The sequence below is a fragment of the Podarcis melisellensis genome (assembly GCF_964234715.1).
Source record: "Podarcis melisellensis genome assembly, chromosome: 2".
Classification (NCBI taxonomy): domain Eukaryota; kingdom Metazoa; phylum Chordata; class Lepidosauria; order Squamata; family Lacertidae; genus Podarcis; species Podarcis melisellensis.
Window position 1 is genome coordinate 93,988,520 of NC_138529.1, and position 25,480 is coordinate 94,013,999.

Sequence of the window (25,480 nt, forward strand, 5' to 3'; positions counted from 1 at the left end):
TAGTGTGTAAAAGTGCAGGTTTTGCTCAGGATAATGTCCACAGGTTTTGCAGGCAGAAAGAATACTCCTGTTAAGCAAACTGAAGTTGGGAAGGGTGGAGATTTATAACCCTTTAACCACTTCGGGAGTGCGACAAGATGCTTCAGTGGTAATTATTCCACACGTCTGGCACACAATCCTGGGAGGGTTTTTTTAGAAGCGAGTTCCGCGGTATTCAATAAGAGTTTGCTCCCAAAGTGTGTTCAGGATTGCAGCCCAAGTAACCTTGAGTGTGCGGCCTCCTGAGTGACACACGGAAGGGCAAATGTTGACACGTTCTTCTTGCACTTGATAAGGGACATAAGCTGCCCCTGTGGGTGGCTAATAAACTCCCCTACACCTGAGCATCGCTACCTCTCTCCCACTTCTTTGTGGGCGACTGTCTGAGGGGAGGAAGCAAGAGGCCTGCAGGCGGACCCAAGTTTCACATCGCACACCCTCCCCGTAGCCTGTGTTCGCTTTCCCTCTCCGAAGGGAACTGGGAGAGGGAGGCACTTAAATGTACTCGGGCCATTTCCTACTGCAGTGTGGGTGACGTTATTCTCTTTATTGGACCCCCCCCCCGCCTCGCTGTTCAGGGGGCGACTTAGTTCCCGCAGAAAAACAACCAGGGGGGTGAAATACTGTGCGGTTGACAAGGGCGAAGCAGACACGGGGCCACCCTGACACACATTTCGCACTCCACGCGAGTGGGCGAGCAGCAACTCGGGCGGCGCGTCATGCTTCTCGCGAGCCCACCGCACCCCACCCCCGCGTGACTAATCCACTTATATGCGTGTGTGTGTGTACATGCACACGTCTGAAAGGGGGGCCGCGCTCGACGCGAGCGGCTACGACCGAGGCGGGGTCACACGCTGGCCTTGTGGGTGGCCAGGCGCCGCCCAGCGACGGCGACACGCTTCCCTCGCTCGCTGGCTTCTTCCACCGCCAAGCCTTGGGAGGGAGCGGCGTCCCCGCAGCCTTGCCCTCGTCGCCGAGGGAGCCGTTCCTCCTCCCGGGACGGAGCGGGGTGTGCGTGCGCTGTGTGCACCGAGGGGCTCGGTGGGTGGTGGGTGCTTGGAGGGAGTGTGTGCGTGTTTTGGTTGTGGGGTGTGTGTGTGGGGGGGAGAAGCTGCACGTTCCCCTTCCCTCGCCCCAGCGGAGCCCAAGGCCGGGCTGCCCGGATTGGCCGCGGAGGGCCGCCAGCTCCGCCCGCTGTAGCCGTGCTCGCCTTGGCTGGGAGGAGGAGCAGCGGCGGCGGCGGCGGGGGGAAGAGGAGCCGAGGAGCCGAGGCTGCGCTCCGTGCGCTGCCTAGTCTGGAGCGGGGGAGCCTGGCAGCGGCAGGAGCGGCGGCAGCGGCTCAGGAGCAGCGGCGGCAGCAGGAGCAGCCCGGATCCTGCTGGTCTTGAGGAGGAGCCAGCCCTGCGAACCCTCCGCTCCTTGCGCGCGAGGCAGAAGAGGGGGCCGCCACCCCCGCCGGCGCCCCAACCGATCCATGACCATGGGCGACAAGAAGAGCCCGACCAGGTAGGAGAAAGCGGGACCAGCGAAGGGGGGGGGGAGTCGGCAGAGGAGCCGAGAGGAGGTCGCGGGGGGGGGAGAGGCTCCCTTCCCTAAGATGGAGACGAGGGTGGCGGTGGGGACAGGAAGGAGCGCGCCGCGCGGGTGCCAGCCGAAAGCACCCACCACCACCCACCCCGCTTTCTTAGGCTCAGGGGAGGGGGGGTGGGGACGGCTAGGCCCCGGGGTGGCGGAGGAGGTGGTGGTTGTAGTAGTGGTGGGAGTCGTGGTGGAGGGAGGGGGCTTTTTAAGATGGAGGAAGTAGGTAAAGAAGGGGAGAGAGAGAGCTTGTTTGCCTTGCCTTCCTCCCAGCCAGGTACAGAAAACTCCTTGTTTTTCCAATTGTGCTGGGAGGCGAAGCTATAGGGGCAGGAAAGCCAGAGAGAGCTCCTTGTGTGGCTAACTGCTGAAAGGAAGGGGGGGCGACGGGAGGTTTGTGCGTGTGTGTGTTTTTGTGTGTGTGTGTTTGGAGGGGCTTGCTCTGTTTTGTGCCCAGGGTGGCTCTTAAGATGGAGGGAGTGTGTAGAAGCAAAGAGGAGGAGGAGGAGGAGGGCGAAGTGTTTGTGTTTCTCTCTCTGTTGGTGCCAGGGCTAATCTGGTGTTAGAGCAGCTATGGCGGCTGCTTCTCTCTCTCTCTCTCTCTCTCTCTCTCTCTCTCTCTCTCTCTCTCTCTCTCTCACACACACACACACACACACACACACACAGCGCTCCTCGTCTCCTCACACTGACTTCTTCCAGACAAAGGGAGATTTAACAAGGTAAAGGAGACAGACAGACAGACGAAGGGGGCGCATGGAGGGACACGCCTACAATCCTTTAAAGTACAATCAAGCACACACACCCCTCACTCACACAAGCACACCCCAAGAGGGAGGGTAACAAGCTCGGATACCTTCCACCATCGCCTTTTCCCTGCCCTTCCAGATTCAGTGGGTAGTCGTTGTTGTGTGAAAATTGATTGCCTTGAGATTGAAGGTTGGAGGGGGAAATGTTCCCCTTTCCTCTCTTGCTACTACGGGGGTATGGCATGGTATGGTGTTGGGGGAAGGTTGCGGGGTAAGGCATGAGAAACGTGTGTGGTGAGAAGAGAGAACAAAGTCGGATTTTTGGCTTGATGGGTGCTTTGTACGGTTTCCTCACTGCTCCATCGAAAATTTGATTACTTTTTAGGCAAGGAGCAAAATAAATAAATAAATAAATAAATAAATGGCAGACAGAGCAAAGCAGAGCATAGTATGAAACAGCTTTGCTTTATGATCTTGTTTCTAACATGTTTTATTCTTTCTTTTCCTCCTCCTTCTCTCCCCCCTCCCCTTTCTTCCTACACATACTTCTCAAGGCCAAAAAGGCAAGCAAAACCTGCAGCCGACGAAGGTTTTTGGGATTGTAGTGTCTGCACCTTTAGGAACAGTGCTGAAGCCTTTAAATGCAGCATATGTGATGTCAGGAAAGGCACCTCTACAAGGTACATTGTTCATACTCTAATGTGCTAGTCGTCCCTTTTCCTCCTGTAACTAACTGTAATGCTGCTGACTTGTTGATTTACCATGGCGGTGGGAATGAGAAATGACTCCCTTTGAAAGAATGTTTAAACCTGTGTTTTGTGTTACAAGTGTTCATGTACACATTAAAAACAAGTGTTTGCAGATACTGTATACTGTATAATAATTATTTGATGCTATTTGCTGTATGTCATGTTTGTAGGTAAAAAGAGGCCTCTGGGACTTTCAGATCAGTCAGGTTTGATTGGAAGCTGGGTATTTTTCTATGTCATAGCATTTTGGCTATAGTCTGAGTGCCTTTTTTGTTTTCTGAAGGTTGATAAAGAGGCACAACAGAAGCGCAGCTTCAAAGTCCTGCTTTGTTCTAATAATAATGACTTATTTTATGTAAAATAAAGGAACTTTGGAAAACCAGTTTCCTGAAGAATACTATGGGTTATGCATACTTGCAGAGATGTTCAAGTTATGTGTAGGAGTGCTGCCATATGACATCTAACACATGGATTTATGTCACAGAAACATAGCAATAATGCAGATTTATGAGACCCTGAGATAGCTTTTTTGATTAACTTGTATGTATTAGTGATGGATTCCCCCCCCAAAAAAATGTTGAAAGTGTTAAGTATGAGTTAGGTAATTCTTTCAAAGTTTTAGGCTGACAAGTTGTCTTAACTGAATTGGGTGTTCTATTTTGTATGCTCTCCTTAGTACTTCTGGAAAGTTACCCAGCTTTGTCATATGTTGCATGCTTTTATGTTAGAAAAATCACAGAATTTTACCATGAATAGACTTTCTAATGTGAAGACTCTGCAGAATGGCAGACAGCAGGTTGTGTTGTTGATTGGGAGCAGTTGGTAATGTATTCGTTAAGTATTTTGAGCATGGCAGAGTGAAAGCTGAAAATGCATGCTTCCAGTGAGAAAAACTTTCTGGGTCATTGAGGCTTCTTGTGACATGAGCGAGTTAAGTAGGTGTCAAATGTCCACTCGTGTACATAGCGTGCATGTCTTTTGAGTATTTCTACACTTTGTACTGTTTTGGAGGACACTGATTTTAAGTCTAATATATATCACGGTCTAGAACATTTGTGTGTGTGTGTGTGTGTGTGTGTGTAGACTTCAGTCATGTTCATTTAGGCTTTAGTATTGTCAGTGAATCCACCTGTGGCTCTTGCATACAAACCTGTTGATTTATTTTGGGTTGTATTGTTCTGTACCTACTTGCAGCATCAGCATATTGTAGATTGTGTTTAATAAGGATGGGCAGCTGGAAGTTTGTGGGCTAGATGTACTTCCTGTGTCAAATTTAATTTAAGGTGTAGTAAAAAGTTTCCCACCAGTTTCATTCTTACAGACTAGAACAATGTTTTTAAGTTGCATGAAGTAAGCTTTGAACTTCAATATTTGATCTCTTTCTGATTTGTGTATATATAACATTTTTGTTGTATACAATGCTTGAGATCTGTAATTGGGAAGGCCTGACTGTTAAGAGTAGACTTTATTGGGGAGCTGTTGTAGTGCTCATGAGGGACTCGGTTTTGTGAGGCAAAATTTACTCTAAGCTTTCATTGTACAGTTTGCAGAGCAGTCCTCACAATGGTACAGATGTTGTGCATCCCCTTTGTGTAGCGTAATTTGATTAGTATCCTTATTTGTTAAAAAGCATTTTTTTGTCTCTTAAGAAAAAACAACCTGTCCTGTAACATGGGTTCTTGGGGAGGGGAAGAGACAATAATCTTAATATGGAAACCTCCCATTTAATTACATATTAAATTAAATTATTCAATTAATAAGGAAAACTTTCAACTTAGGCGTAGTTGTCAAGTAAGCATTAGAATGTTTCGTTACTTTCTCATTATGTGTTCCCTGCAGCAGAAAGCTTATGTTGACCTCTTGTTAGGTTTCTAGCTATATTTCTGCCTCTATGAGTGCGGTTTCACCAAAGACAGTATGATTGCATTCACTTAAGATATAAATGGGAAACTTGTTGCTCTTCAGTATGTTGGAGTTGGACCATCAAGGCCAGCCAGGGAGACGGGAGTTTAAATTCAACAACATATGTAGGGCTACTAGTTCCCCACCCCATATTTAAAGTACACTTTCAGTATGTCACTATATGCCTTTAAAGTAAGTTCTTATCAATGATATTTCATAATAAATATATAATAAAAATGCATATTTAAGTATTATTTATAAACCAACTCACTATTGGACATAAATTTGTAAATAACTCAAATGATAGTAACTGAACACTATCTAAACTCTGCAGTGAGTTTTGGTTGTGGCTTGGGAGTTACTGTATATGACGCATGTTGGTGTTTCAGGAAACCTTCTGCATTTTTTTTCATTGACACTTAATGTACAACAATGCTATGGCTTATGGTTTGCTATTACTCAGAATGTTTGTATCTGATGATACGATCTGTGTGCATGCTTGTATTGTAGAAAATCTCAGTTGCAAATATCTACTAGGATTGCTTAAGGACCAGTAAGTCAGTCCTTCAGAGTATCAGCAGCAAGATACCTGTTTTTGAGTGATACGGCTAGGGATAGAGAAATGAGCTGCAATGTCCAACAACGCAAATCATTTATTATTTATCTAAATACTTGAATAGGGAAGTTAAGCTCCCTGAAAAAAAGATGATTTGCACAACCTTCTATATTCCCCCGTCTTACCTGCTCAGTCCAGGGCATCTAAATATTCTAAGAGTATTGAAGGATTTAAGCACTCATTCTGCATTATGTTCTAAGCTAACCATATGAAATTGTTAGGATACGATGGTAGCAGTAGTCTTGGTGGCTAGGTTTATTTTTGATCTGGGGTTCAGAATATGTCTTTTGTGGATCAGCTAATATATTTTGGGTTCAGTTATAAAGGTTAATGTGGATTGTGAGCTGATTAATCTTTGAGATATTGTGTTTTGGGGAAGGAGGTAGGTGGTCATGACCAAAAGTGAAAGTCTCACTTGGTTTTCTCACTCAAGAAATGATTCTGCTGTTTCTGAGTTATTTTCACATGAAATAGTGAATGATGTGGCAGAGGAATAAAATTTACTTGAAGCTGCACCTGGAAATAGTTTACTGAATGTACTTGATGCACTTTAAATTTCAGAAGCATGGCTTGGCATGTGAAAAGGATCTTGGGATTGTAGTCAAGCACAACCTGAACATGAGTCAGCAGTGTGGTGCAGTTGCAATAGAAGCTAATGCAATTTTAGTCTGCATTAATAGATTCAGATTTCAAGTCATGGGAAGAAATACTTTTGTTTATTAATGACACTTATATGCTATCCCATAACATAAAGGTATCTGGGCTGTTTACAATAATTAAGAATAAAAACAAATTATATACAAAAACCCCATAAAATAAAAAGTAATGTTATTTTGCACAAGTCAGATCTCATATGGCGTGCTGCCCAGTTCTGCACACTGTCTAGGCAAATAGGAATGAGTAAAGAGGAAATCAAGATGGTCAGTGGTATGGAAAGTAAATCCAATGAGGCAAAATAAAAGGAACTGAAGGGTGATACAAAGAACTTTTCAAATACCTAATGGTCTGTCCCACAGAACAGGGCAAAAACTTTTTCTCTACTGTTCCAGAGGGCAGGACTGTATCTTAACAGGCTCAAGTTGCAGGGGGGTAGATTTTGGTTCAACATTGGGAGAAACATTGGGTAAGAGCATTTCGAACAATAGAACCAGTTACAGTGGTGTGGTAGGTTCTGAATAGCTGAGTCAAGGAGCAAATTCTTAAAAAACTAAAACTAAAACTTAAAGGTGTGACTTGTGTAAACTCAACAACTCAGTTTTAACAACAGTTCACATCATTCAAGGAAAAGTACGCTCTCTATGGAGTTACACCGATATTTTTTATTGTTTTTCATGTATTTTGCTTTGCCTTTTCATATATCGTTTTCTATACAGCTACATACAGTTCAGAAAAGTTATACTCCAGTTCTGTACCACAGATTTGGAAAGAAGCTCCACTGATCTCAGCGGAACTTATTTCTGAGTAAACGCATACACAGGAGTGCTATTTGTGACTAAACTTTTGCTTCTATCTTTTCAGGATTCAGTTCTTGTTTTCTTTAAATTCCTTTATTGACCACATTCCTATTGTTAACGAGAACTGCAAATTGTTTTCTGTGATTAGTTTTAATAGCGTCGGCTTGCTTTTTGTGCAGTGTGCATGTTCTTGCTTTTTGTGTGATGTGCGTGTTCTTGCTGTCATATTGTCTTTTTCCTTGCAATCTTATCTTTTGAGCTATCTTGTTTGTAAATTCAGCTCGGTGGTTCTCTGTTGACACCATCAGTGTAAAACTGAATAGGATTCTTGTGTTCATAATTAGTTTCGTATTGCTATAACTATACGTACTGGGAAAAGTGGCACTTTAAAGTTGTTTTTAACTCTGTAGTCCAAACCAGATGCAACATCAGTGGACATGTTTATTTAAATCAGGGGTGGGCAAAGTTTACCTTGCCTGGGCTGGTTCACTACCCCTGATTTAAATCCAGGTCTGCCCCAGCCATATAAAAAAACAAGGGGCAAGAGCCGAAATACCTTGAAAAATTTTGTGTTTGAGAGAGAGAGAGAGAGACAGCATATGTGTTTATCCATCTGCTGTCTGCAGCTTGCCTTTCCATACTCTTCTCTTTCTCACCACACTTTCCCCCCCAATACCAAAACTGAACTTCAATTCCAAGTGTGAATTCAGGTCAGACAAAAGTGCTTGGGAGAAGAGAGGTGGCTGTGAATAGGTGAACAGTGTACTTTAGAAGGGGTCACCTCCACTCATCTGTGTCATAGTTTTGCTCTAGAAGTCGGATTTCCCACCCCCCTGCATTGCCCATGATTGAGGCAGATGATTTAACTAAAGCAGGAGTAAGGGACCTCTAGTCTGCTGGCAAATTGCCTTCTAGGTCTAACTATTTGTTCCTTAGGATTCTCCCCAGGCAGTGCCCCTCATCATTCTGCACTCGCCTGAAGTGCTTTTGCCTAGCCTGCAAAACTGGGCAGAGTGACAGATGTGATTCTTAACCTTTTACATTCCAGCCATGCAGAAGCTACAAGTTTCTATGCATCCCCCTCCATTTTTCCATCTTTCTTAAAGAGAAGCAAAGAGACAGGATAAAAATTTGAGGGCACATTCCAGTTTGTAACAAATGAGACCTATTTCCCATTCCCATTGACCTGGAATGGTTAGGCATTAATTTCCATTGAGTGAATTAAGATTTTTTTGGAAGCTGATTGAATATGCTGAGGGACCTGTCCTTAAAATAGTTGTGACCAACTTCCTGGGTAAGCACAATGTAAGTAAAAGTAAAGTACAGTGCTACTTAAACAATCCTTTCCTTTCTATATAATACTACAGTGGTACCTCGGGTTAAGTACTTAATTCATTCCGGAGGTCCCGTTCTTAACCTGAAACTGTTCTTAACCTAAAGCACCATTTTAGCTAATGGGGCCTTCTGCTGCCGCCGCACCGCTGGAGCACGATTTCTGTTCTCATCCTGAAGCAAAGTTCTTAACCCGAGGTACTATTTCTGGGGTACCACTGTATAATTGATTGCGGAACAGTTTGCCAATACAGTTGAAAGCACAGAACTCAAGTTATTCCCATGTTCTTGGTGTGTCTTGCATTTTTTATCTCTATAATAAAGACTTCCAGATTATTTTATGTGCACATAAGATAGTTATGTGAACAACTATCTTGGAAATAAAAAGTCAAAGGTGGAAAAGCATGAAAAAGCAAAGAATTGGATTTTTAAGCGTGTGGATTCCCCCCCGGAATAATCCTTCTATATTCTTAACAGTCAGTAGGCAAGAATGTCCTTTTTGTTTACAGCCTATCTCTGCAAACCTTGCATGCTTCACCCCCCCCCAATAGTAAAATTTAAGAGCATTCCTCTGTGGGGGGGAAAAAAACCTTTTTAGAATTGGGCCATAACTTGACTTAGGGAAAATAGGCTGAAAACCTTTTGCCTGTTTCTAGAATCCTTATGCCTCTTTTATGGGTTTCTTTTTCTAATGAATTTCCCTACACCTTAGATCAGTGTTAGAAACTTCCATTGTTCTAGGGGCATTTTGCGACAGAGAATTTAATAAGCGCGAGCAGTTTTTGAGCTCTGGGCGCAGTATTGCGCTTAAGATTTCAGGTTAAAACTGCAAAGTGGAAGGAAAAAGGAGACCTTCTTCTGTCTCCCCACTTCCAGCTACTGTCTGAAGACTGGAGAATAGCCTTTCTTAAGAATATTATGGGGGTGGGCAGGGGAAGGACTAGACCATGTAAAAAATGAACATAATATTTTAGCTGCCGTTCACTCATTTTCAGCTTTGTATTCTATTCTTGTTATTAATCGGTTGTTTGTGCCTGTAACCTAGGTTTAATTTAGCTCCTAGCTTTCATATCCCATTTTCTAACACTGCCTTAGATGGGGCAGTGTTGGAAAGGGGAGGGGGAAACTACCTCAAACAACACCTTGGTGTCCAATGAGGCTGCACTGTCTTGTACAGGAGGTTGGCAGAATGAGTATCCAGAACTACATAGCTCTCTTGGAAGTTGTAAAGGGGGGGGGGGTGCTTGACATTTTGTCCCTTCAGATAGCTTTGGAAATAAACCCCAAGTGCCTTGGCTGAAAGCTGTCGTGGATGAAATAAAGGATTTCAAAGTTGGAAAGTCTTGAGTGCTGTAGGAGTAGTGTTTTCTTTTATGGACATAAAGTACAGGCAGTTCATCCTTTTTGCTGGTAGTCCTTGTTGGTAGGCCCCTAAATGAAAACAAACTCCTGTGTGTATCTTCCTTTCACTGTTCTGACAGTTTCATTGTTCAGTAGGCTAGTCAGAAAGCCATAAAATTCACCTGTGGAGAACTTAGGTCTAAATAGTCTTTCACTTCAATCCTTTTTAAAAAAAGAAAAATGGAAGCCGGTCATGTGACTTAAAAGATAATAGCTTTTTGTTATGCAATTTGGTTAAAAAACTGCTATATCACTGCATGTGGAGAACCCCTGTGATGTGCATTTGTCTTTAGATTTAGTCACTGTGTGGCTCTTTCAAAGTGTAATGCTTAAAAACAGCGAAACCCAGTGACCTACTTTATGAGCTTTCATATGGTTCTGTAGGTCAGTGGGTCTCTTTGCAGAATGTAGGTCATTTGGAAAGGTGTGCGTTTCTTCCATAACAAGTAGCTTTTGACCTGCCGTTGAATTTACACAGGTTAGATGTGCAGCTTCAGGGTTCTCTCCCCCTCCCCCCATAGAGATATTTTTGACTGTCTGGTCCTGACATGTTACTCTGCTGTATGGCAAATAGTTTGAATGTAATCGGATGTATTTTTAAAAGGTGACATGTTCTAGACAAACCAAGAGAACCTTTATATGTCTATGTTTTGCTCAATAATAAACAAAAAATATATAGTGTCTGTTATACAATATCCTAAGCAAATGCCCAATGTATCTGAGAAGGGGGGGGGAGGAGCAATGATTTTTGTATTGTTAGGTTTTCAAACTTCCTGAACAAATAAACATTGAATCAAATTTATTATAATCTTCAAAGCAGTTTTCAAGAAAGCATAAAAATGTTAATTCAGTTTAAACAAAACCTTATTGGTAAAACAGCAATAAAAATTAACAATAAAACCTCAGGGCAGTAAAAATACCAATAATCTAGAATAGATGACCAATTTCTAACAAGATTTAGGAATGCCTGAAAAAAATGTTTTCCTTGGTGTTGAAAAGATGCAGAATGGGCCTCACTAAAAGGGATTTTCCAAAAACAGAGCACCACATCGAAAAAAGGTTTCTTGCTTCAAGTCTCATGTCTAATATCTGAAGGAGGGCACCAAAATCTTGGCATATAGGCAGGCTCTTTAGTTCAGCTTCTTGATAAGCTTATTTTTTATTGGAAAAATTATCACCTACCAACCTTTCTAGTGGTTTAAAGAAGTTGAAGAAATATGATCTTGTTTCTTTATGATTATTTGGTGTCTTCATCCTTCATGGATCTAGAATTATACCATGAAGGAAGTCAGGTGAAGAAAGACAGGACATGAATGCAAGCAAGTTTAGTTATCAAATAAAAGCTCCTGTTGAAATTTGCTGCAGTTCTTATTTAACTGGAATTCCCCCCCCCCCCCCGGTATATTTGCGTACTGTGTTTCTGGGCCAAGTTTCATAAGTTCCTGTATAATATTTTATAAGACCTGGAGAAGTTTAGTCAATAGGCCTTAATTTTGCTTACCACAGTCATAGGTTTCATGTAAGAGACACCAGGACTTAAACTGGAAAACTTAACCTTGGCAGTGTTTGGTAGCTCCATTGCAGGTTAGGTTTAACTAGCAAGAGGGTCTGATGTGGTGACTTTTATAATTCGCATGGCTCTGCCGCCAAAGCAAGCGACCGGTCCTTGCTATCACTCTTGCTAGATATAAACTTCAGCAACAGCAGTTTGGAGATCCTTGCCTAAACAGTACAGTAACCTGGCTTCAGGCTGGCACTGTTTCTTGCCTTTTTGCACCAATCTTAGTCCATCTTCTGATTGTGTTTTTGGCTTATCTATGCCTGCCTCCCAGGGATGCGGGTGGTGCTGTGGGTTAAACCACAGAGCCTAGGACTTGCTGATCAGAAGGTTGGCGGTTCGAATCCCCGTGACGGGGTGAGCTCCTGTTGTTCGGTCCCTGCTCCTGCCAACCTAGCAGTTCGAAAGCACGTCAAAGTGCAAGTAGATAAATAGGTACCGCTCCGGCGGGAAGGTAAACGGCATTTCCGTATGCTGCTCTGGTTTGCCAGAAGCAGCTTAGTCATGCTGGCCACGTGACCCGGAAGCTGTATGCCGGCTCCCTCGGTCAATAAAGCGAGATGAGCGCCGCAACCCCAGAGTCGATCACAACTGGACCTAATGGTCAGGGGTCCCTTTACCTTTTTATGCCTGCCTCCAATTCCTTGTTTCATCCTGCTTTTTGACAGATTCTATATCTATGCTTTCATTTTTTGATTCTTGCTTCTCCTCCCAAATGAACCTATGGCTATTAGTTTTGGTTCACCCCAACAGTCTCCTAATCTGCTCTTAACAGACCTTTTGGCATCTGACTCCTCTAACTGCATGGATCACATCTTGTTCCTCTCCTCAGGTGTTCTAGAACAGCTCAGTTCTCAGGTTTTTGTTGACAAGCATGTAATAGGTTTTAGTAGCATTTAGTGCCATGGATTCAATCTGAGAAATTCAATGGAATCGACTGATGTTACCTTTTAAAGATATATCTGCATTGTCCCCTCCCAAATACTTTGAGTTGTATTCAGCATAGCGCTAACCATGTAATTCTGCTTGCACAACAGAGCTTCCCCTCATCCCCTTGCAGGTCTTCTGAATCTGTTCCAGGGACTCCTCCAAGTTATGCTGTTAACTTGGAACATAGTACAGTATAGATTGAATAGTTTGAGTGATAGCCATTGGTGGTTATATCAAGATTTCAGTGAGTAAATGTGATGAAACATTGGATGTCACCCTTTGTGTTGTTCGTTTGAGGGCTCCTTGTAATTCTGTAAAGCTCAGGGGTCCAAAAACGTAGATGCATTGTTCTTAGATTGAATGTACAGTTGTACCTTGGCTCCTGAATGCCTTGGGAGTCGAACGTTCCGGCTCCCAAACGATCAAAAACTGGAAGTGAGTGTTCCTGTTTTCGAACGTTCTTTTGGAAGCCAAACGTCCGGCGGGGCTTCTGGGGCTTCCGATTGGCTGCAGGAGCTTCCTGCAGTCAATCAGAAGCCACACTTTGGTTTCTGAATGTTTTGGAAGTCGAACGGATTCCATTCAGCTTCTGAGGTACAACTGTATATGACTTCTGTGCATGGCTGCCAAAGGTAAGTTTTCTGTTTATTCACTTATTCTGTTTATTCTGCTTATGTTGTTTGACCAGCTGCATTGTGACATTATTAATTTTGAAAGTGCTTGCCTAGCTGAGGACTTTCTCTTCCTAAGATTTCAATAGAAGAGGCAATACATTGATGGACGATGGCCCTGTGATGGAGTCAATCAGCCGGCACAGTCTCTTGTCCCTTGGGCATACTTGTATGGAGTACATCATTAGCTGAAGAAGGGGAGGCTTTCCTCTGTAATGTTAATGCTGTGTATTAGCTCTCTTGTCCCTGTGCTACTATTACAGAGCCATTGCAGCTCCATTGGGGACAGGGAAGGAGAGCAAGTACATAACTTCATCTGGTGTCATGATTATTTTTAGTGTTTTATTTAGCTGTACACCAGCAAACCTTATATAAGTTGCTGTTATCTTCCAGACTCCTAAGCAGAACAGAACAAAGTGAAAAACTTAAATTAATATTAATCAGAGATGTTGCTGTGTGGTAGGCAACATTTGCACGTTTCAGCGTGTTTAAGTGGCATTTTGAGCAATATTTTATTTGTCCAAATGTTGCAGGATAAAATAAAAGTGTAAGCCAAGGAAGAGAAATGTTGCCAGCACACTTGTGTGCATTGAATGTTGTCTTGAGAGGCGAGACTGGCAAGCTATTTGCCTGGAAGGACTTGTTATACATTAATTAAGTTGGCAAGGTGCTAGCTAGCTGCAAGACTCAACTGGGCTGTTTCTTAAGAGTAACCACTGCCTTTTAATTTTTTATACTCAAAATATCTGTTTCAAGACAATGATTTTTTTTTAAAAAAACCTACCTAATTCATTTAAGAGCAAGAGAGTAAAGGTCCTGATTTTTTAGAATCAGTTGACAGCTTCATAAGTAAATAGGTTAAAATTATATGATAACCCCTTCATTGCATAAGATGATAGATTTTTCTATTATCTAGCTTGCTGTAATGGCTATAGATTAAGGATTAAAATTGACCTGATATGAATGCATTAAATCAGGTTATCTGCCAAAATGGGTTAACTACCATGTACCCACTACCAGAATTTGAAATTAGCCAGTTGCCATACATGTTTTGCTACTGGTCTGGTCCAGTTGCACATGGAGGTTTCTGGGCACCAGGTTGGAGACCACAGTTCAAAAATGTCTGCCTTACTCCATAGTTAATAGCATTTCCATTTCCTCTATGTGGGTTTCTCCTTCCTGCATACTGTGACATGTGAATTGTTGTAAGAGCAAGCTACAGTTAACCAATGTAGTTAAGATCATAGAATTGTAGCTTTGAAATTGGAGCTCCTGAGGGTCATTTAGTCCAACCCCTTGAATTCCATTGTGGCAACCTAGAACCAAGGAGCCATTTGGTGCCTAGCATATACACCTGAGTTTCTAAGACTGCACACAACAAAATTTCAGTATACCTTCCAGGTGTGTGTAGACAGCAACAGAATAAACCAGTTTGGTGAGTGGTAACAGCAAGGAAGTTTGGTGAATAGGAATTCAGTCATTCACTTAATGAGAAAACAGTTGCTTGAGAACAAATGCTGCTTAGCCCGTAGCTGTTTGGTTGTGGATGAACTTGCCAGACCAGGCTGATGACAGATTTGGCATTTATCCTGAGGAAAAGTTGGTTTCAGATAATTCATGCCAAGTTTTTCCTCATTTTTTTATTTAAAACCTGGGTTTCTAAAAAGCAAAACATTTAAAAATACATTAATCTAAAGCAGCTGTTGTGAATCTGTGGCCTTCTGGTCACAGTTGGGACTGCAGCACTCATAATCCCTGATGACTGAACATGCTAACTAGGGCTGTGGGGAGCTGGAACCCAACATTTGGAGGGCCATGGAGTCTCGCATCCCAGATAAAGAATGATTTTTACTGTTCTGAACTATTTTTTGAAATGCAACCCAAATACCAAGGCATTTTAAAACGTAGTATTAAGTCACACAACAAATAGTAATCTTTATGATGGTTTTGCTTGCTGCCTTCTGAAGTGTGGAGGAGCTCACTTTTAAATTTGCCTCACTGATGCATGGCCCACCCACCTGTATTATCCATTTAAAGCAGTATCATAGCACTTTAAACAGTCATGGCTTCCCCAAAGAATCCTGGGAACCGCAGTGCATGCATGGAGGGTGCTGAGAGTTATTAGGAGACACACACAGCAACTATTTTCAGGGTTCCCTGGTAAAATGGAATGACCACCAAACCAGTGTTAGAAATTAGCCAGGCTCATTTTGCTACTAGCGCAGGTCCAGTTGCGACCACGTGGAGATCTCTGGATGCTAGGTTGGCAACCAACATCTCCATCTGGCTGGCCCCTCCAGCTTTCTTAAGCAGGTAAGGAGAAGAGTTTATTTATTGCATTTCTATCCCACCCTTTTTCCGAAGAGTACATGGAGTTCACCCCCCTCCTCAGTTAATCCCTACAAGCGACCCTGTGAGATAGGTTAAGAGGCTGTGACTGGCCTAAGGTCACCCAGTGGGCTTCATGACGGAGTGGTGGTTTGAACCGTGATCTCCCAGGCCCTACCTAGTCCGACACTCTAACCACTACACCACACTGGCTTCTTAGAATACTTTTTCTGTGAAGCAGCTGTATAAATTAAATAGGTAAATAAATAGGGGGAAAGCAAAATGTCACTTAGAGAAGGATCTGAAATATTTTCCTTGAAGCTTGAATTTGCTTTATTCTGGATTGTTTTATTTGATATTTTAATGTGTTGTAAACAGCTTTGAAATTTCTTCCTTTAAACTATAAAACAGTATAGAAAGGAAATTGATAATAATAATAATACAGTCCTACCTTGGATCCCAAACACCTTGCAAGTCGAACGTTTTGGCTCCTGAACGTCGCAAACCTGGAAGTGAGTGATCCGGTTTGTGAACACTCTTTGGAACCTGAACGTCCAACGGGGCTTCCGCTGCTTCTGACTGGCTGCAGGAGCTTTCCACAGCCAATTGGAAGCCACGCCTTGGTTTCGGAACGTTTTGGAAGTCGAACGGACTTCTGGAACAGATTCCGTTCAACTTCTGAAGTACCACTATAGTAATAAATTCCACTGCAAAAAGGCGCTTGAATATTTGATTGTAGTGCTCGTAACCTAGGTTTAAGGTGGCATTTGGCGATTAGCTTATACAGTATATCTGAGTTTTTAAACGTCCCTGGTTTAATGTACCTCTGTGGCAGGAACATGAGCCTCCTGTTGAAACTGTACCCAGACAAAATGGAGGGGCTGCAGTTGTGTGGTTATTGCAGGTGGGATCTGGGAAGTCATCCTATTCCAGAAGAGGTTGCACTACACTTGTAGAAGCAGGTTCATAGCTTCAGAATACTTCTGGAGTCACTCACTTGAACCCCAAGTGTCTTCAGTGTATGGGAGAGCTTATTCCCAACTCTGGCTAGTTCACTATCGATGGGGGCGGGGGGGGGACATTTTGGCTCCTTGGGGTAGATTGCCTTTTGAGTACAGTCTGGAGGCTGCAATTAGTTCAAATTGTGGCTAGGGTGCTTATATATACGGCTTATCATTAATCTGAAAGAATAGCACAGATTACCTATTACCTTCCAGCCTCAATTCAAGGTGCTTATAGTGATAGATAAAGCCCTTGGGCTCCAAATATCTGAAAGAATGCCTCTTCTTGAACAACTTGCCAATGCATTAAGATCTGCCGAAGGGACCCTTTTTGTGGTTGTCCCACTGTAATGGGGGGGGGGGCGTCTGTGAGAGGGTCTTCTTCTATGGCTCCAGGCCTGACCTCCCTTCAGATGTGTGACATGCTTTATCCTTACTTTCATTTCAGGAAAGCACACTATAGATTGAGACACTTGTGTTGTGTCCTGCTACCAAGTTAACTTCATTCATATGCTCTGAGTTTTGAATATTGTTAAACAGTTGATTTGAATATTTTGGTATTTCCTTCCCTGGGAACTCTGGGGGAAAATGCTTTATAAATCTCATTAATAAATAATAAAAATATGAGTGACTGATAATCCCATTTTTATATGTAGGAAGTGGGACTTGAGACAGTGACTTGTTCAGAGCTATGCAGTGAGTCTTTTGAAGAGGTGGGGCTTGAATATGTCTCTCTCACTTTTTTGTGTGCTACTTTCATAATTAGTGTATGATGCTTTTAATTTTTCTTGAAAATACTAAGGTCCCAAACTAGGGCTAATTAGCTTTTCCTTTTGGGAAAAGATAATTAATGACTCTAGCTGTGATAGCCAGTTCTGCCTGCATTGTTGTTATCAATATACCTCCAAAAATAAGTTGCTGGGAATCACAAGTGGGGAAATTGCTGTTACACTCAGGTTCTGCTTGTGGAATTATTGTTATCTTTATTGTTTTCATTTAAATTCGTATACTGCCATTCATCTGAAGATTTCAGAGTGAGTTACCAATATAAAAACACAAAAATACATAACATAGTAACAAACAGAAACACACACACCCCAGTTTAAAAGGCTATTGGTTGTTTAATTAGCCAAAGGCCTGGGAGAAGAGGAATGTTTTTGCCTGGCGCCTAAAGGTATATTAACAAAGGAGCTAGGTGAGCCTCCATGGGGAGAGCATTTCGTAAGCGGAGAACTACCACAGAAAAGGCCCATTCTCATGTTGCTGTCTTCTGGGCCTCTTACAGAGGAGGCACATGAAGAAGGCTCTCAAATTATCATTGCAGGGTCTGGGACAGTTCGTATGGGAAGAGGAGGTCCTTGAAGCAATTGGCAACCAGTGCCATAATTTGCATTATATGTGCAAACTATCTTGCACCGGTGAGCAACCTGGCCGCTGAATTCTTCACCTGCTGAAGTTTCTTGAGAGACAGCACCACATATATAGTGCATAGCAGTAATTTAACCTAGATGTGGCCAGAGCTTAGGTGACAGATATAACTTATCCCTTTCCCATAGGCACTTGTTTGGCCACTGTGAGAACAGGATGCTGGACTAGATGGGCCTGACCCTGTAGAGTTCCTCTTGCGTTCTTAATATAAAGCAAGGGTGGTGAGCCTCTAGCTGTTGTCAGCACAATGGATAAGCGATATTAGCTGATGGGTAGGGTTAATTTTTTTGTTGGCTGTGCCCTCCCTATGGGGAATTGGTACATGCAGCCAAAGTAGCAGAATTTAACTCAACGGTTCAATCCAGCTCAGTGCTGCTTTGTCAGTTACCATTATTACCCCCTTCCCCATATCTCAAATTTCACAGGTGGATGGGATTCCCTGCACACCTATCAGTGTCACAACATTATGATGCTCAAAGGTTGACAGGTGAGTGGCCCTGCCCGTGTATCAAGAGTAGGCCTGTGCGGAAGGGGGAGTGTCATGCCAATTCAATGATGCTTCCTTCATTTCTGCAGCCAGCGGGAGGCTGCTTAGCTGGTGGAGTTGAGTGAAAGGAGACCTCTGTTCAAACAAACACCCCTTCCCAGTGCAAGGTTTTTTTTTATTGCTCCGTTAGCTTTATTAATTTTTCATTTTATAAAATGTATATTCAATGCCAGTTGGCATTCATGGGGTAGCTAAAAATATATACAAGAAGGTATATATTTATTTAATTTATTTATTTTGGCACAAACCTTTAGCACATCTGCATTCATTGTCTGTGGAAACTTCTTAAAAAGTATTAGGACAATTGTTCTGTGAGAAACAATGCAGTCAGCTGGTGTTGATTTATATTATAATTGCTACTCAAGTCTAACAGTTGAGCGGTAGAGAAACTTACAGTGACAGATTGTGGCATAGCGTAATTCATTGGTCCCCTTCCCCTAACAAATGCTGGAGAAAATCATGCACAGAATTACTGTTCTTCATGTGGTTGGTTCTCAGAGTTGCAGCCAAGTCACTATTGCAGATGTATTCTGTAACCGTTATGTCAGGATAGGTGTAGGATTGTCGGTTCTTGTCAAAAGCCTCTGTTCTTGTTACATGATAGGAAAACATCATGTCATGTCATATAATGTGATGTGAAACAATCGCGTCACAGTATGACACCTTCTATAGCTAATCTATTATAGTACAATATCGGCTAAAGCTCTTGACATCAATTTCTTCCTTGTAATACTTCAAAAGAGATTTCTAAATATTTTCTCATGAGGTGCAAGCCCCCCTCCCCCAATACCCGTGAAACCCTCTTTTTTGTTTACTTTAGAGAGTGCAAGAGGGTTTCCTATCTCACACTGCACTTTTTGTGCAGGCTTCCTGGCTCATTCTGCTTTTCTTTCCTCCCACCCATTCAAAGAGGGGAATTTCATATTGAACTAGACTTTGAAGCAGGCATGTTCTTGCTTCAAAGTTCACAGCAACAGGACACACACACTATTAGGTATGCACAAAGGACTAGGGGAAGGAAGGTCTTAACAGCAACCACAAAACTGTTACTAGCTAGTAAGCCAAGCCAAATTTTTGTGGACCACTCTTTGCAAATAGTGGTAGAAAGTTAAATGTGTGCTCCCAAGTATGTATGCAGATCCTTTACTGGATAATATAAGGTCATGATACTTGATTACTACAGTATATAATTTGCAATTCTAAAAAAAAATAATTTAAAATTAAAATACGCTTCAGGTTACATACGCTTCAGGTTACAGACTCCACTAACCCAGAAATAGTGCTTCAGGTTAAGAACTTTGCTTCAGGATGAGAACAGAGATCGTGCTCCGGCGGTGCGGCGGCAGCAGGAGGCCCCATTAGCTAAAGTGGTGCTTCAGGTTAAGAACAGTTTCAGGTTAAGTACGGACCTCCGGAACGAATTAAGTACTTAACGCGAGGCACCACTGTACCGGTATAGAACTGAATAAAATCATTTTGAATCTTGAACTATGAGCTGTTGCACCATCACTTAGCTTAATTCCAGAGAGAACCATGCTATTTTTAGCCTGCTTATGTCTGTAGGCTAAAATCCTACCAGCTTTCTCTTCTGGCTCCTAGTAATTTTGAACATGAAGTAAATTACTGTCATACTCCCCCCTCCTCCAAAGGTCAATCTCTGTGGTACAATCTAAACAACAACTACTAGATGTCCTTGCAGCTTCTTCTCTGCTGAGCTTGTTTGATTCTACCTTCGGGTGAGTTATATAGGCAGCAATGTGCCATGAACAAGCAAGAGGCAAGGCCCAGCTGAAGAAGTGTTTCTGCCCCACTGACAAAGAGTCAAGGTAACAAGGAATGGAGTGAATTCAGTGTGATGCCAGGGCAAACTGCTTTGCCCCTCCCTTTAGTTATTTTGGACCTTGGAATTTGTTAGGTCACCACTTCAATAAACTACAGAGATGCATGGAGCAAGCTAGAAGGGGTGTGGGCACTATTCAGTGTACTTCCTGGAATGTCACTCGTACAGTTATCTACCAGTCGGACAGAAGTTGTGAGTGTGTGTTCATGGCATTGAGCTCCTGGAACAAGGAAGAAGACCTTAGGCTCATAGTGGATAGCTTAATGAAGATGTTGACCCAGTGTGTGATAGCTGTAAAAAAGATGAATTTCATGTCAGGGAGCCTTAAGGGTTGGATTGAAAACAACTGCCAATATCATAATGCCATTATGCATATTGAGTGTGATTCCATGTTTGGAATACTGTATACAGTTCTGGACACCTCCCTGCGGAAAGGGCATTGTAGAGCTGGGGGAAATTCAGAAATGGGAAACCATAAATGATCAAGGGATTTGAGCAACTCCCCTTTGAAGGAAAGGTTACAGCTAGTTTATAAAGCCCCAAACTTTAATAAATGATAGTCTATTTGGTTTCTGATACCTGAACAGTAGGAATACGGTGAAGATTTAGAAAGCCTTAGGTTTAGACATCTGGTTGGCCACTGTGAGTCCAGGATGCTGGACTAAAAGGACCTTTGGCCTGGTCCGGCAAGATTTCTCTTGGGTTCTTATTGCTGCAAGAAGACATTTTATGCGTGGCCTGAATGGAATAAACAGCTGGTTGATCTTTATTTATTTGTTGTATAGCAAAGTATGGCCTAGATTTTGTTTATCATGAAAACTTCTACTTTACCTTCCTTTCTTTACAAACAATGAAAACATAATGAGTAATGTGGTATTAAAGCAGTTGTGCCAATAAGTCCGCACAGGCTACACCCTTACCTGGGAGTGAGTTTCATTGAACTCAGGGGAATTTAACTTCTTGGTAAACATGGATTGTTCTGCACATAATATTTATGATCACCCCATAATATTTATTAGTTCATCATTTGTAAAAAGGTAAAGGTACCCCTGCCCGTACGGGCCAGTTGTGTCCGACTCTAGGGTTGTGCGCCCATCTCACTTAAGAGGCCGTGGGGCCAGTGCTGTCCGGAGACACTTCCGGGTCACGTGGCCCAGTGGTCAGGGATGATGGGAAGTATAGTCCCAAAACATCTGGAGGGCCGAGTTTGCCTATGCCTGTACTGTTGGGATACTGCCAGGGAGACAAAAGCCATCATGGCCCCTAAGCCGTCTCCGGACATTCCATCGATCTCTGGTAGAAACGCAGTATCAGTCAATTAGCGACACAAAGCCTCAGAAATAGCTTTCCACATTCCAAGCACTAGTGCACACTCTATCAGCAGAGTTCGTACAACGAAAGGTGCACGCAGGAGAGCATTATTTAGAACTTTATTCAGCGATGGTCAGAACAAAGAAAACATGAATGCCTGCTTCGATGTTCAGGCACAGAGAGAGAAACGAAAGCAATAGACAAAACATAAACTTCCTGTGAACAGGAAATATGCAGGCTGTGACACAACAACCTGCTCCCTTTTTAAGGTGGAAAGGAAATATCCTAACATGTACTAGGTGTTAGAAAAGATCTGCTTTTGATTTGGGAAAGCCAGCCAGAGTAGACCATGAGCTATGCTTACCAGATTATAATTTGTTATTTTCCTGTTTCAGAAAAGTCTACTATAGTAACCATTGATAGTTTTATCATTTCTGTATTTTCTAGTTAAATGCTGTATCCATTCTTTGTATATAAATAAAAACCTTAAAAAAACGCAAAACATATAAAAAAAAGTCCTATGAGTAGGAAAATTGGAGTATAAGAGGGACTTCAGTTCTTTTGCATTCTTTTTAACTTGCCTTTTGCAAATAGTAAGAAATCACATTCTTCCTGACTTTTCATCTGTTGCATAACACAGGAGGGAAAATTCATGTTTACTCACATTTTTTAAAAAACCAAACAAATTTTAATGGAACTTACAAAAAGCTGCAACTTTTGTAAGCCTGGAGCTCTTGCTAAGACGGCAACATTTAGTTACGCTTCCCATCAATGCTCTCCAGATGACATATTTAGGCTGACAATTCCACACGTGTTGTGGGTCAGGCACACTGCCAAGTGCTTAGCACTTAGCCAGCAGGAGAGGAAAAAATAGGAATCCCAATAATCCACACATCAGCCTGTGTTATATTCCTTGGTCAGTGGAGAGGCAGAGCAAGTGAACTGCGGAGAGATTGTGGGTATTAAGTGGGTTGGATAATGAAAGGCTACACTGGCATTGATGTGAGAGTCTTTAAATAGAAAATGTCTATAACTGATGGTGCCAGGATGGTTGGCATGAATTTACAGTTGGCACAGCCTCACAGCAGAACTGCGAGTTCTTAGCGAGAACTCCTCAACTTGGTTTCTAACACTCATATTGGTAGAACGGAAGAGTTCCTCTGGTATGGTTTTCCATTAGGTTTTTACATATACTGTACAGTACCTTGTTGAAAAAGATTTTCAAAAAGTGCTAATGTAACAGAAATAAAGCATCTTATGTGCTAAGCTGTTCTGCAGATTCATAATTAGAGGACAGGAACTGAGAAGGTCCAGATGATATATTCAGTTAAGAAGGAAATTCAGTTCATGTTGTGTTAATGGCTTTTTGTGTTCACTTGAGCTCCAAAATGCTGGGAGATTTGCAACTGTTAAGTGCCCATGCCCCTAATAGATGTATTATTTAGGCAGTATGTGTTGAAGTTAGTTCAGTCTTCACCGTTACCTCAAGAGATAGATGGATGTCACTGGCAGAAGGGTAAATTGGTCTGTCTACTGGAATAGACACATGGAGTCTATGCAACTAAAACTACCATTCTGCATGACCAGTGCCCAAATGGCAATCAAACCACCCACACAAAATAATGGGAAATGGAAGGGACCTTGAAGGTCAAATAGTTCAACCCCCTGATAAAGCACTGAACGTCTGGTTTTATTGTTTTAACTATAATGATTTTAAATTTTTATTGACTGTTTTTAAAAAAATAATAATTAAGGATGCTTTGATGCCTGAATGGAATTGCTGTGTATTTTCTCCTAAATGTGTCACCAGAACACTCAGTGGAGTAAGTTTTAATTTAAAGCTTTGTACCTCCTTGCAAGGTTCCCCGTCCCCAAAGTCCCTGCTGTTTTTTTAGAGAGCAGATATGCTAATTAATTATAGAGAATCAATTCTGGTGGACTGCTGTTCATTTCTCATACCTTGTCATATAATTTGTTCCTCTTTGAACTCTGTTGCCCCTTCCTCAGGCTTTTTCCTTCTCACAATGAGGGCAACATTTTGATGGGAGTTCAGGTTTACAACAAAAGTTACGGAAAGAGAAATACTACTGCTAATATAAAGTATGTGCAGTTCTTCAGCATTCTAACCCCAGTCCTTACACATGGCTTGCATTTTGCTAAGTTTGCATATAGTTACAGTGCAATTCAGTAATCTAAAACTTCCTGTGACACAAACATAGTACTTCAAAGTAACTGACAGTACAGGATTTTACCCTGTGTGAAATGTACAGATGGAGTTAAGAGGAATGTTTCACTTGTGGCCCTGCACTAGGAAGGGGGTTGTGCTAGGTGACCTTGAAGGCCCTTCCCATTCTTGCCAATCTGTGTGGATAGTATTGTTTGCCAGTTGGGTGCTTTTAGTGTGGAATTGTAGTTTCTGTTGTGTAGAGTCCATAAGTCTATTCAGGCCAATTTATAACTTAAGTCTAACTCTGTTTGACACCGACCGGCATCTACCCCCAAAGTAGTGGTGAAGCTTGAACTAACCACAACACAGGATGTTGTGTCATATCCATATTGCGTAAACAATTTGTAGAAATTCTGCCTGGATTACCCTTACATGTTGTTGTGGTGAAAGAGCACGATGTTCTTCAGATGCATCAGACTGACATTCTTAGCAAAAACTATGTATTTTATGGGTATGTCAGGCAGAAATCCTTAGTTGTTTACATTTTGAATGTTTCTGAAAGCTGCACCTGTAGAATTATGGGTTTCCTGTTAAATACACATTTTAGTTGTGCGGGTATTCAGCTCCTCATTTTAGAAAGAATTTGTGGTCTAAACAAAGAGGGCATTTTGTTTTATATTTTTCTCTTACTCTGTGCCTCCTAAACCACTTTTACTCATCTCCTGCCATTTTCCTTACCCTTATCATTTTATGCTTATCTCCTTCCCCTAAATTGCAATTTTCTATCATCCCTCCTATTACATTCACTTCAGTTTACTTAAAAACCCCCAACATTTTATATATCTGTATAATTCCCTTCAACACCTCCCCTGGTGACTTTCCCTCAGAGGGAGGGAGCCCCCCTCCCCAACCTCTCTGTCTCTTGGCCATCTTTGCAGAATTGCTGGTCATGGCACTGGGTCAGAACCAATAGGCTACTGCTTAGCCAGAAAATCAATTTTCAGTAAAAAAAAACTCCAAACATGCTACACTATTAGACAAAAGTGCATACTAGATATTTCTTTTGACCTAACACAACGTGTTTCTCAGAGCATGCAGCAAAAATGGAGAAGTCTATCCAGAAAAACCACTCTAACAAAGTCTTATGAAGGCGCACCACCTGTCAGATTCCAAAGTCTCTCATCAAACATAATAGCTCATTCAAAACAAGCCATTTCTTACCCTTTCTGCCCCAAATTTGGCATGACCATGCCATCATCAAGAGTACTGTCGCCTACTTTGCCAAAATTCAGATCAGTCTATTGAACTGATTACTAACTACAGTGGAACCTCGGGTTACATACTGTCCTCCTTAAGAACGCTTTGGGTAACAAGCTCCACTAACCCAGAAGTAGGTCTCCTAGTTGCGAACTTTGCCCTGGGATGCGAGCGAAAGTCGTGCAACAGTGGCATGGCAGCAGCGGGAGGCCCCATTAGTGAAAGCGTGCCTCAGGTTAAGAACAGTTTCGGGTTAAGAATGGACCCCCTGAACGATTAAATCTGCAAAAAAATTGAGTCAGAAGTCTTCCAGACTTGCACATTTTGAGAACATATTGCAACTTTCTGTTCTGTTAACTTTTCCTAGCATGTGCTCTGTAGTTTATGTTCTGTTTTATATTTGAGCCTGTTTGAATATCACTCCCCCTAACTTCTCCCCATTGACATACCCCCAACTGCTGTGGACTACAATTGCATTCCCTTTCTGCTCATTTTCAGCCCAATCTCTTAACTGAGGAAAAACATGAGTGCAAGGTCTGTTCCCAGATTTCTCCTTGAATAATCCATATGAAGTGAGGATTGGGGTTGACAGGTCTTGTTGCTGAAGATATTTATATCAGCA

At 42.3% G+C, this 25,480-nt stretch overlaps 1 protein-coding gene across 1 annotated transcript in view; it reads left to right on the forward strand.

The window, feature by feature from the left end:
• The first annotated feature begins 831 nt into the window (after window positions 1-831).
• RYBP (RING1 and YY1 binding protein) overlaps window positions 832-25,480 on the forward strand; it is a 47,452-nt gene continuing 22,803 nt past the window's right edge. The window contains exons 1-2 of the mRNA XM_081903343.1: window positions 832-1,545; window positions 2,921-3,046. Of these exons, the coding sequence (XP_081759469.1) occupies window positions 1,514-1,545; window positions 2,921-3,046 (158 nt within the window). The 5' untranslated portion in view covers window positions 832-1,513. The remainder of the gene's footprint in view (window positions 1,546-2,920; window positions 3,047-25,480) is intronic.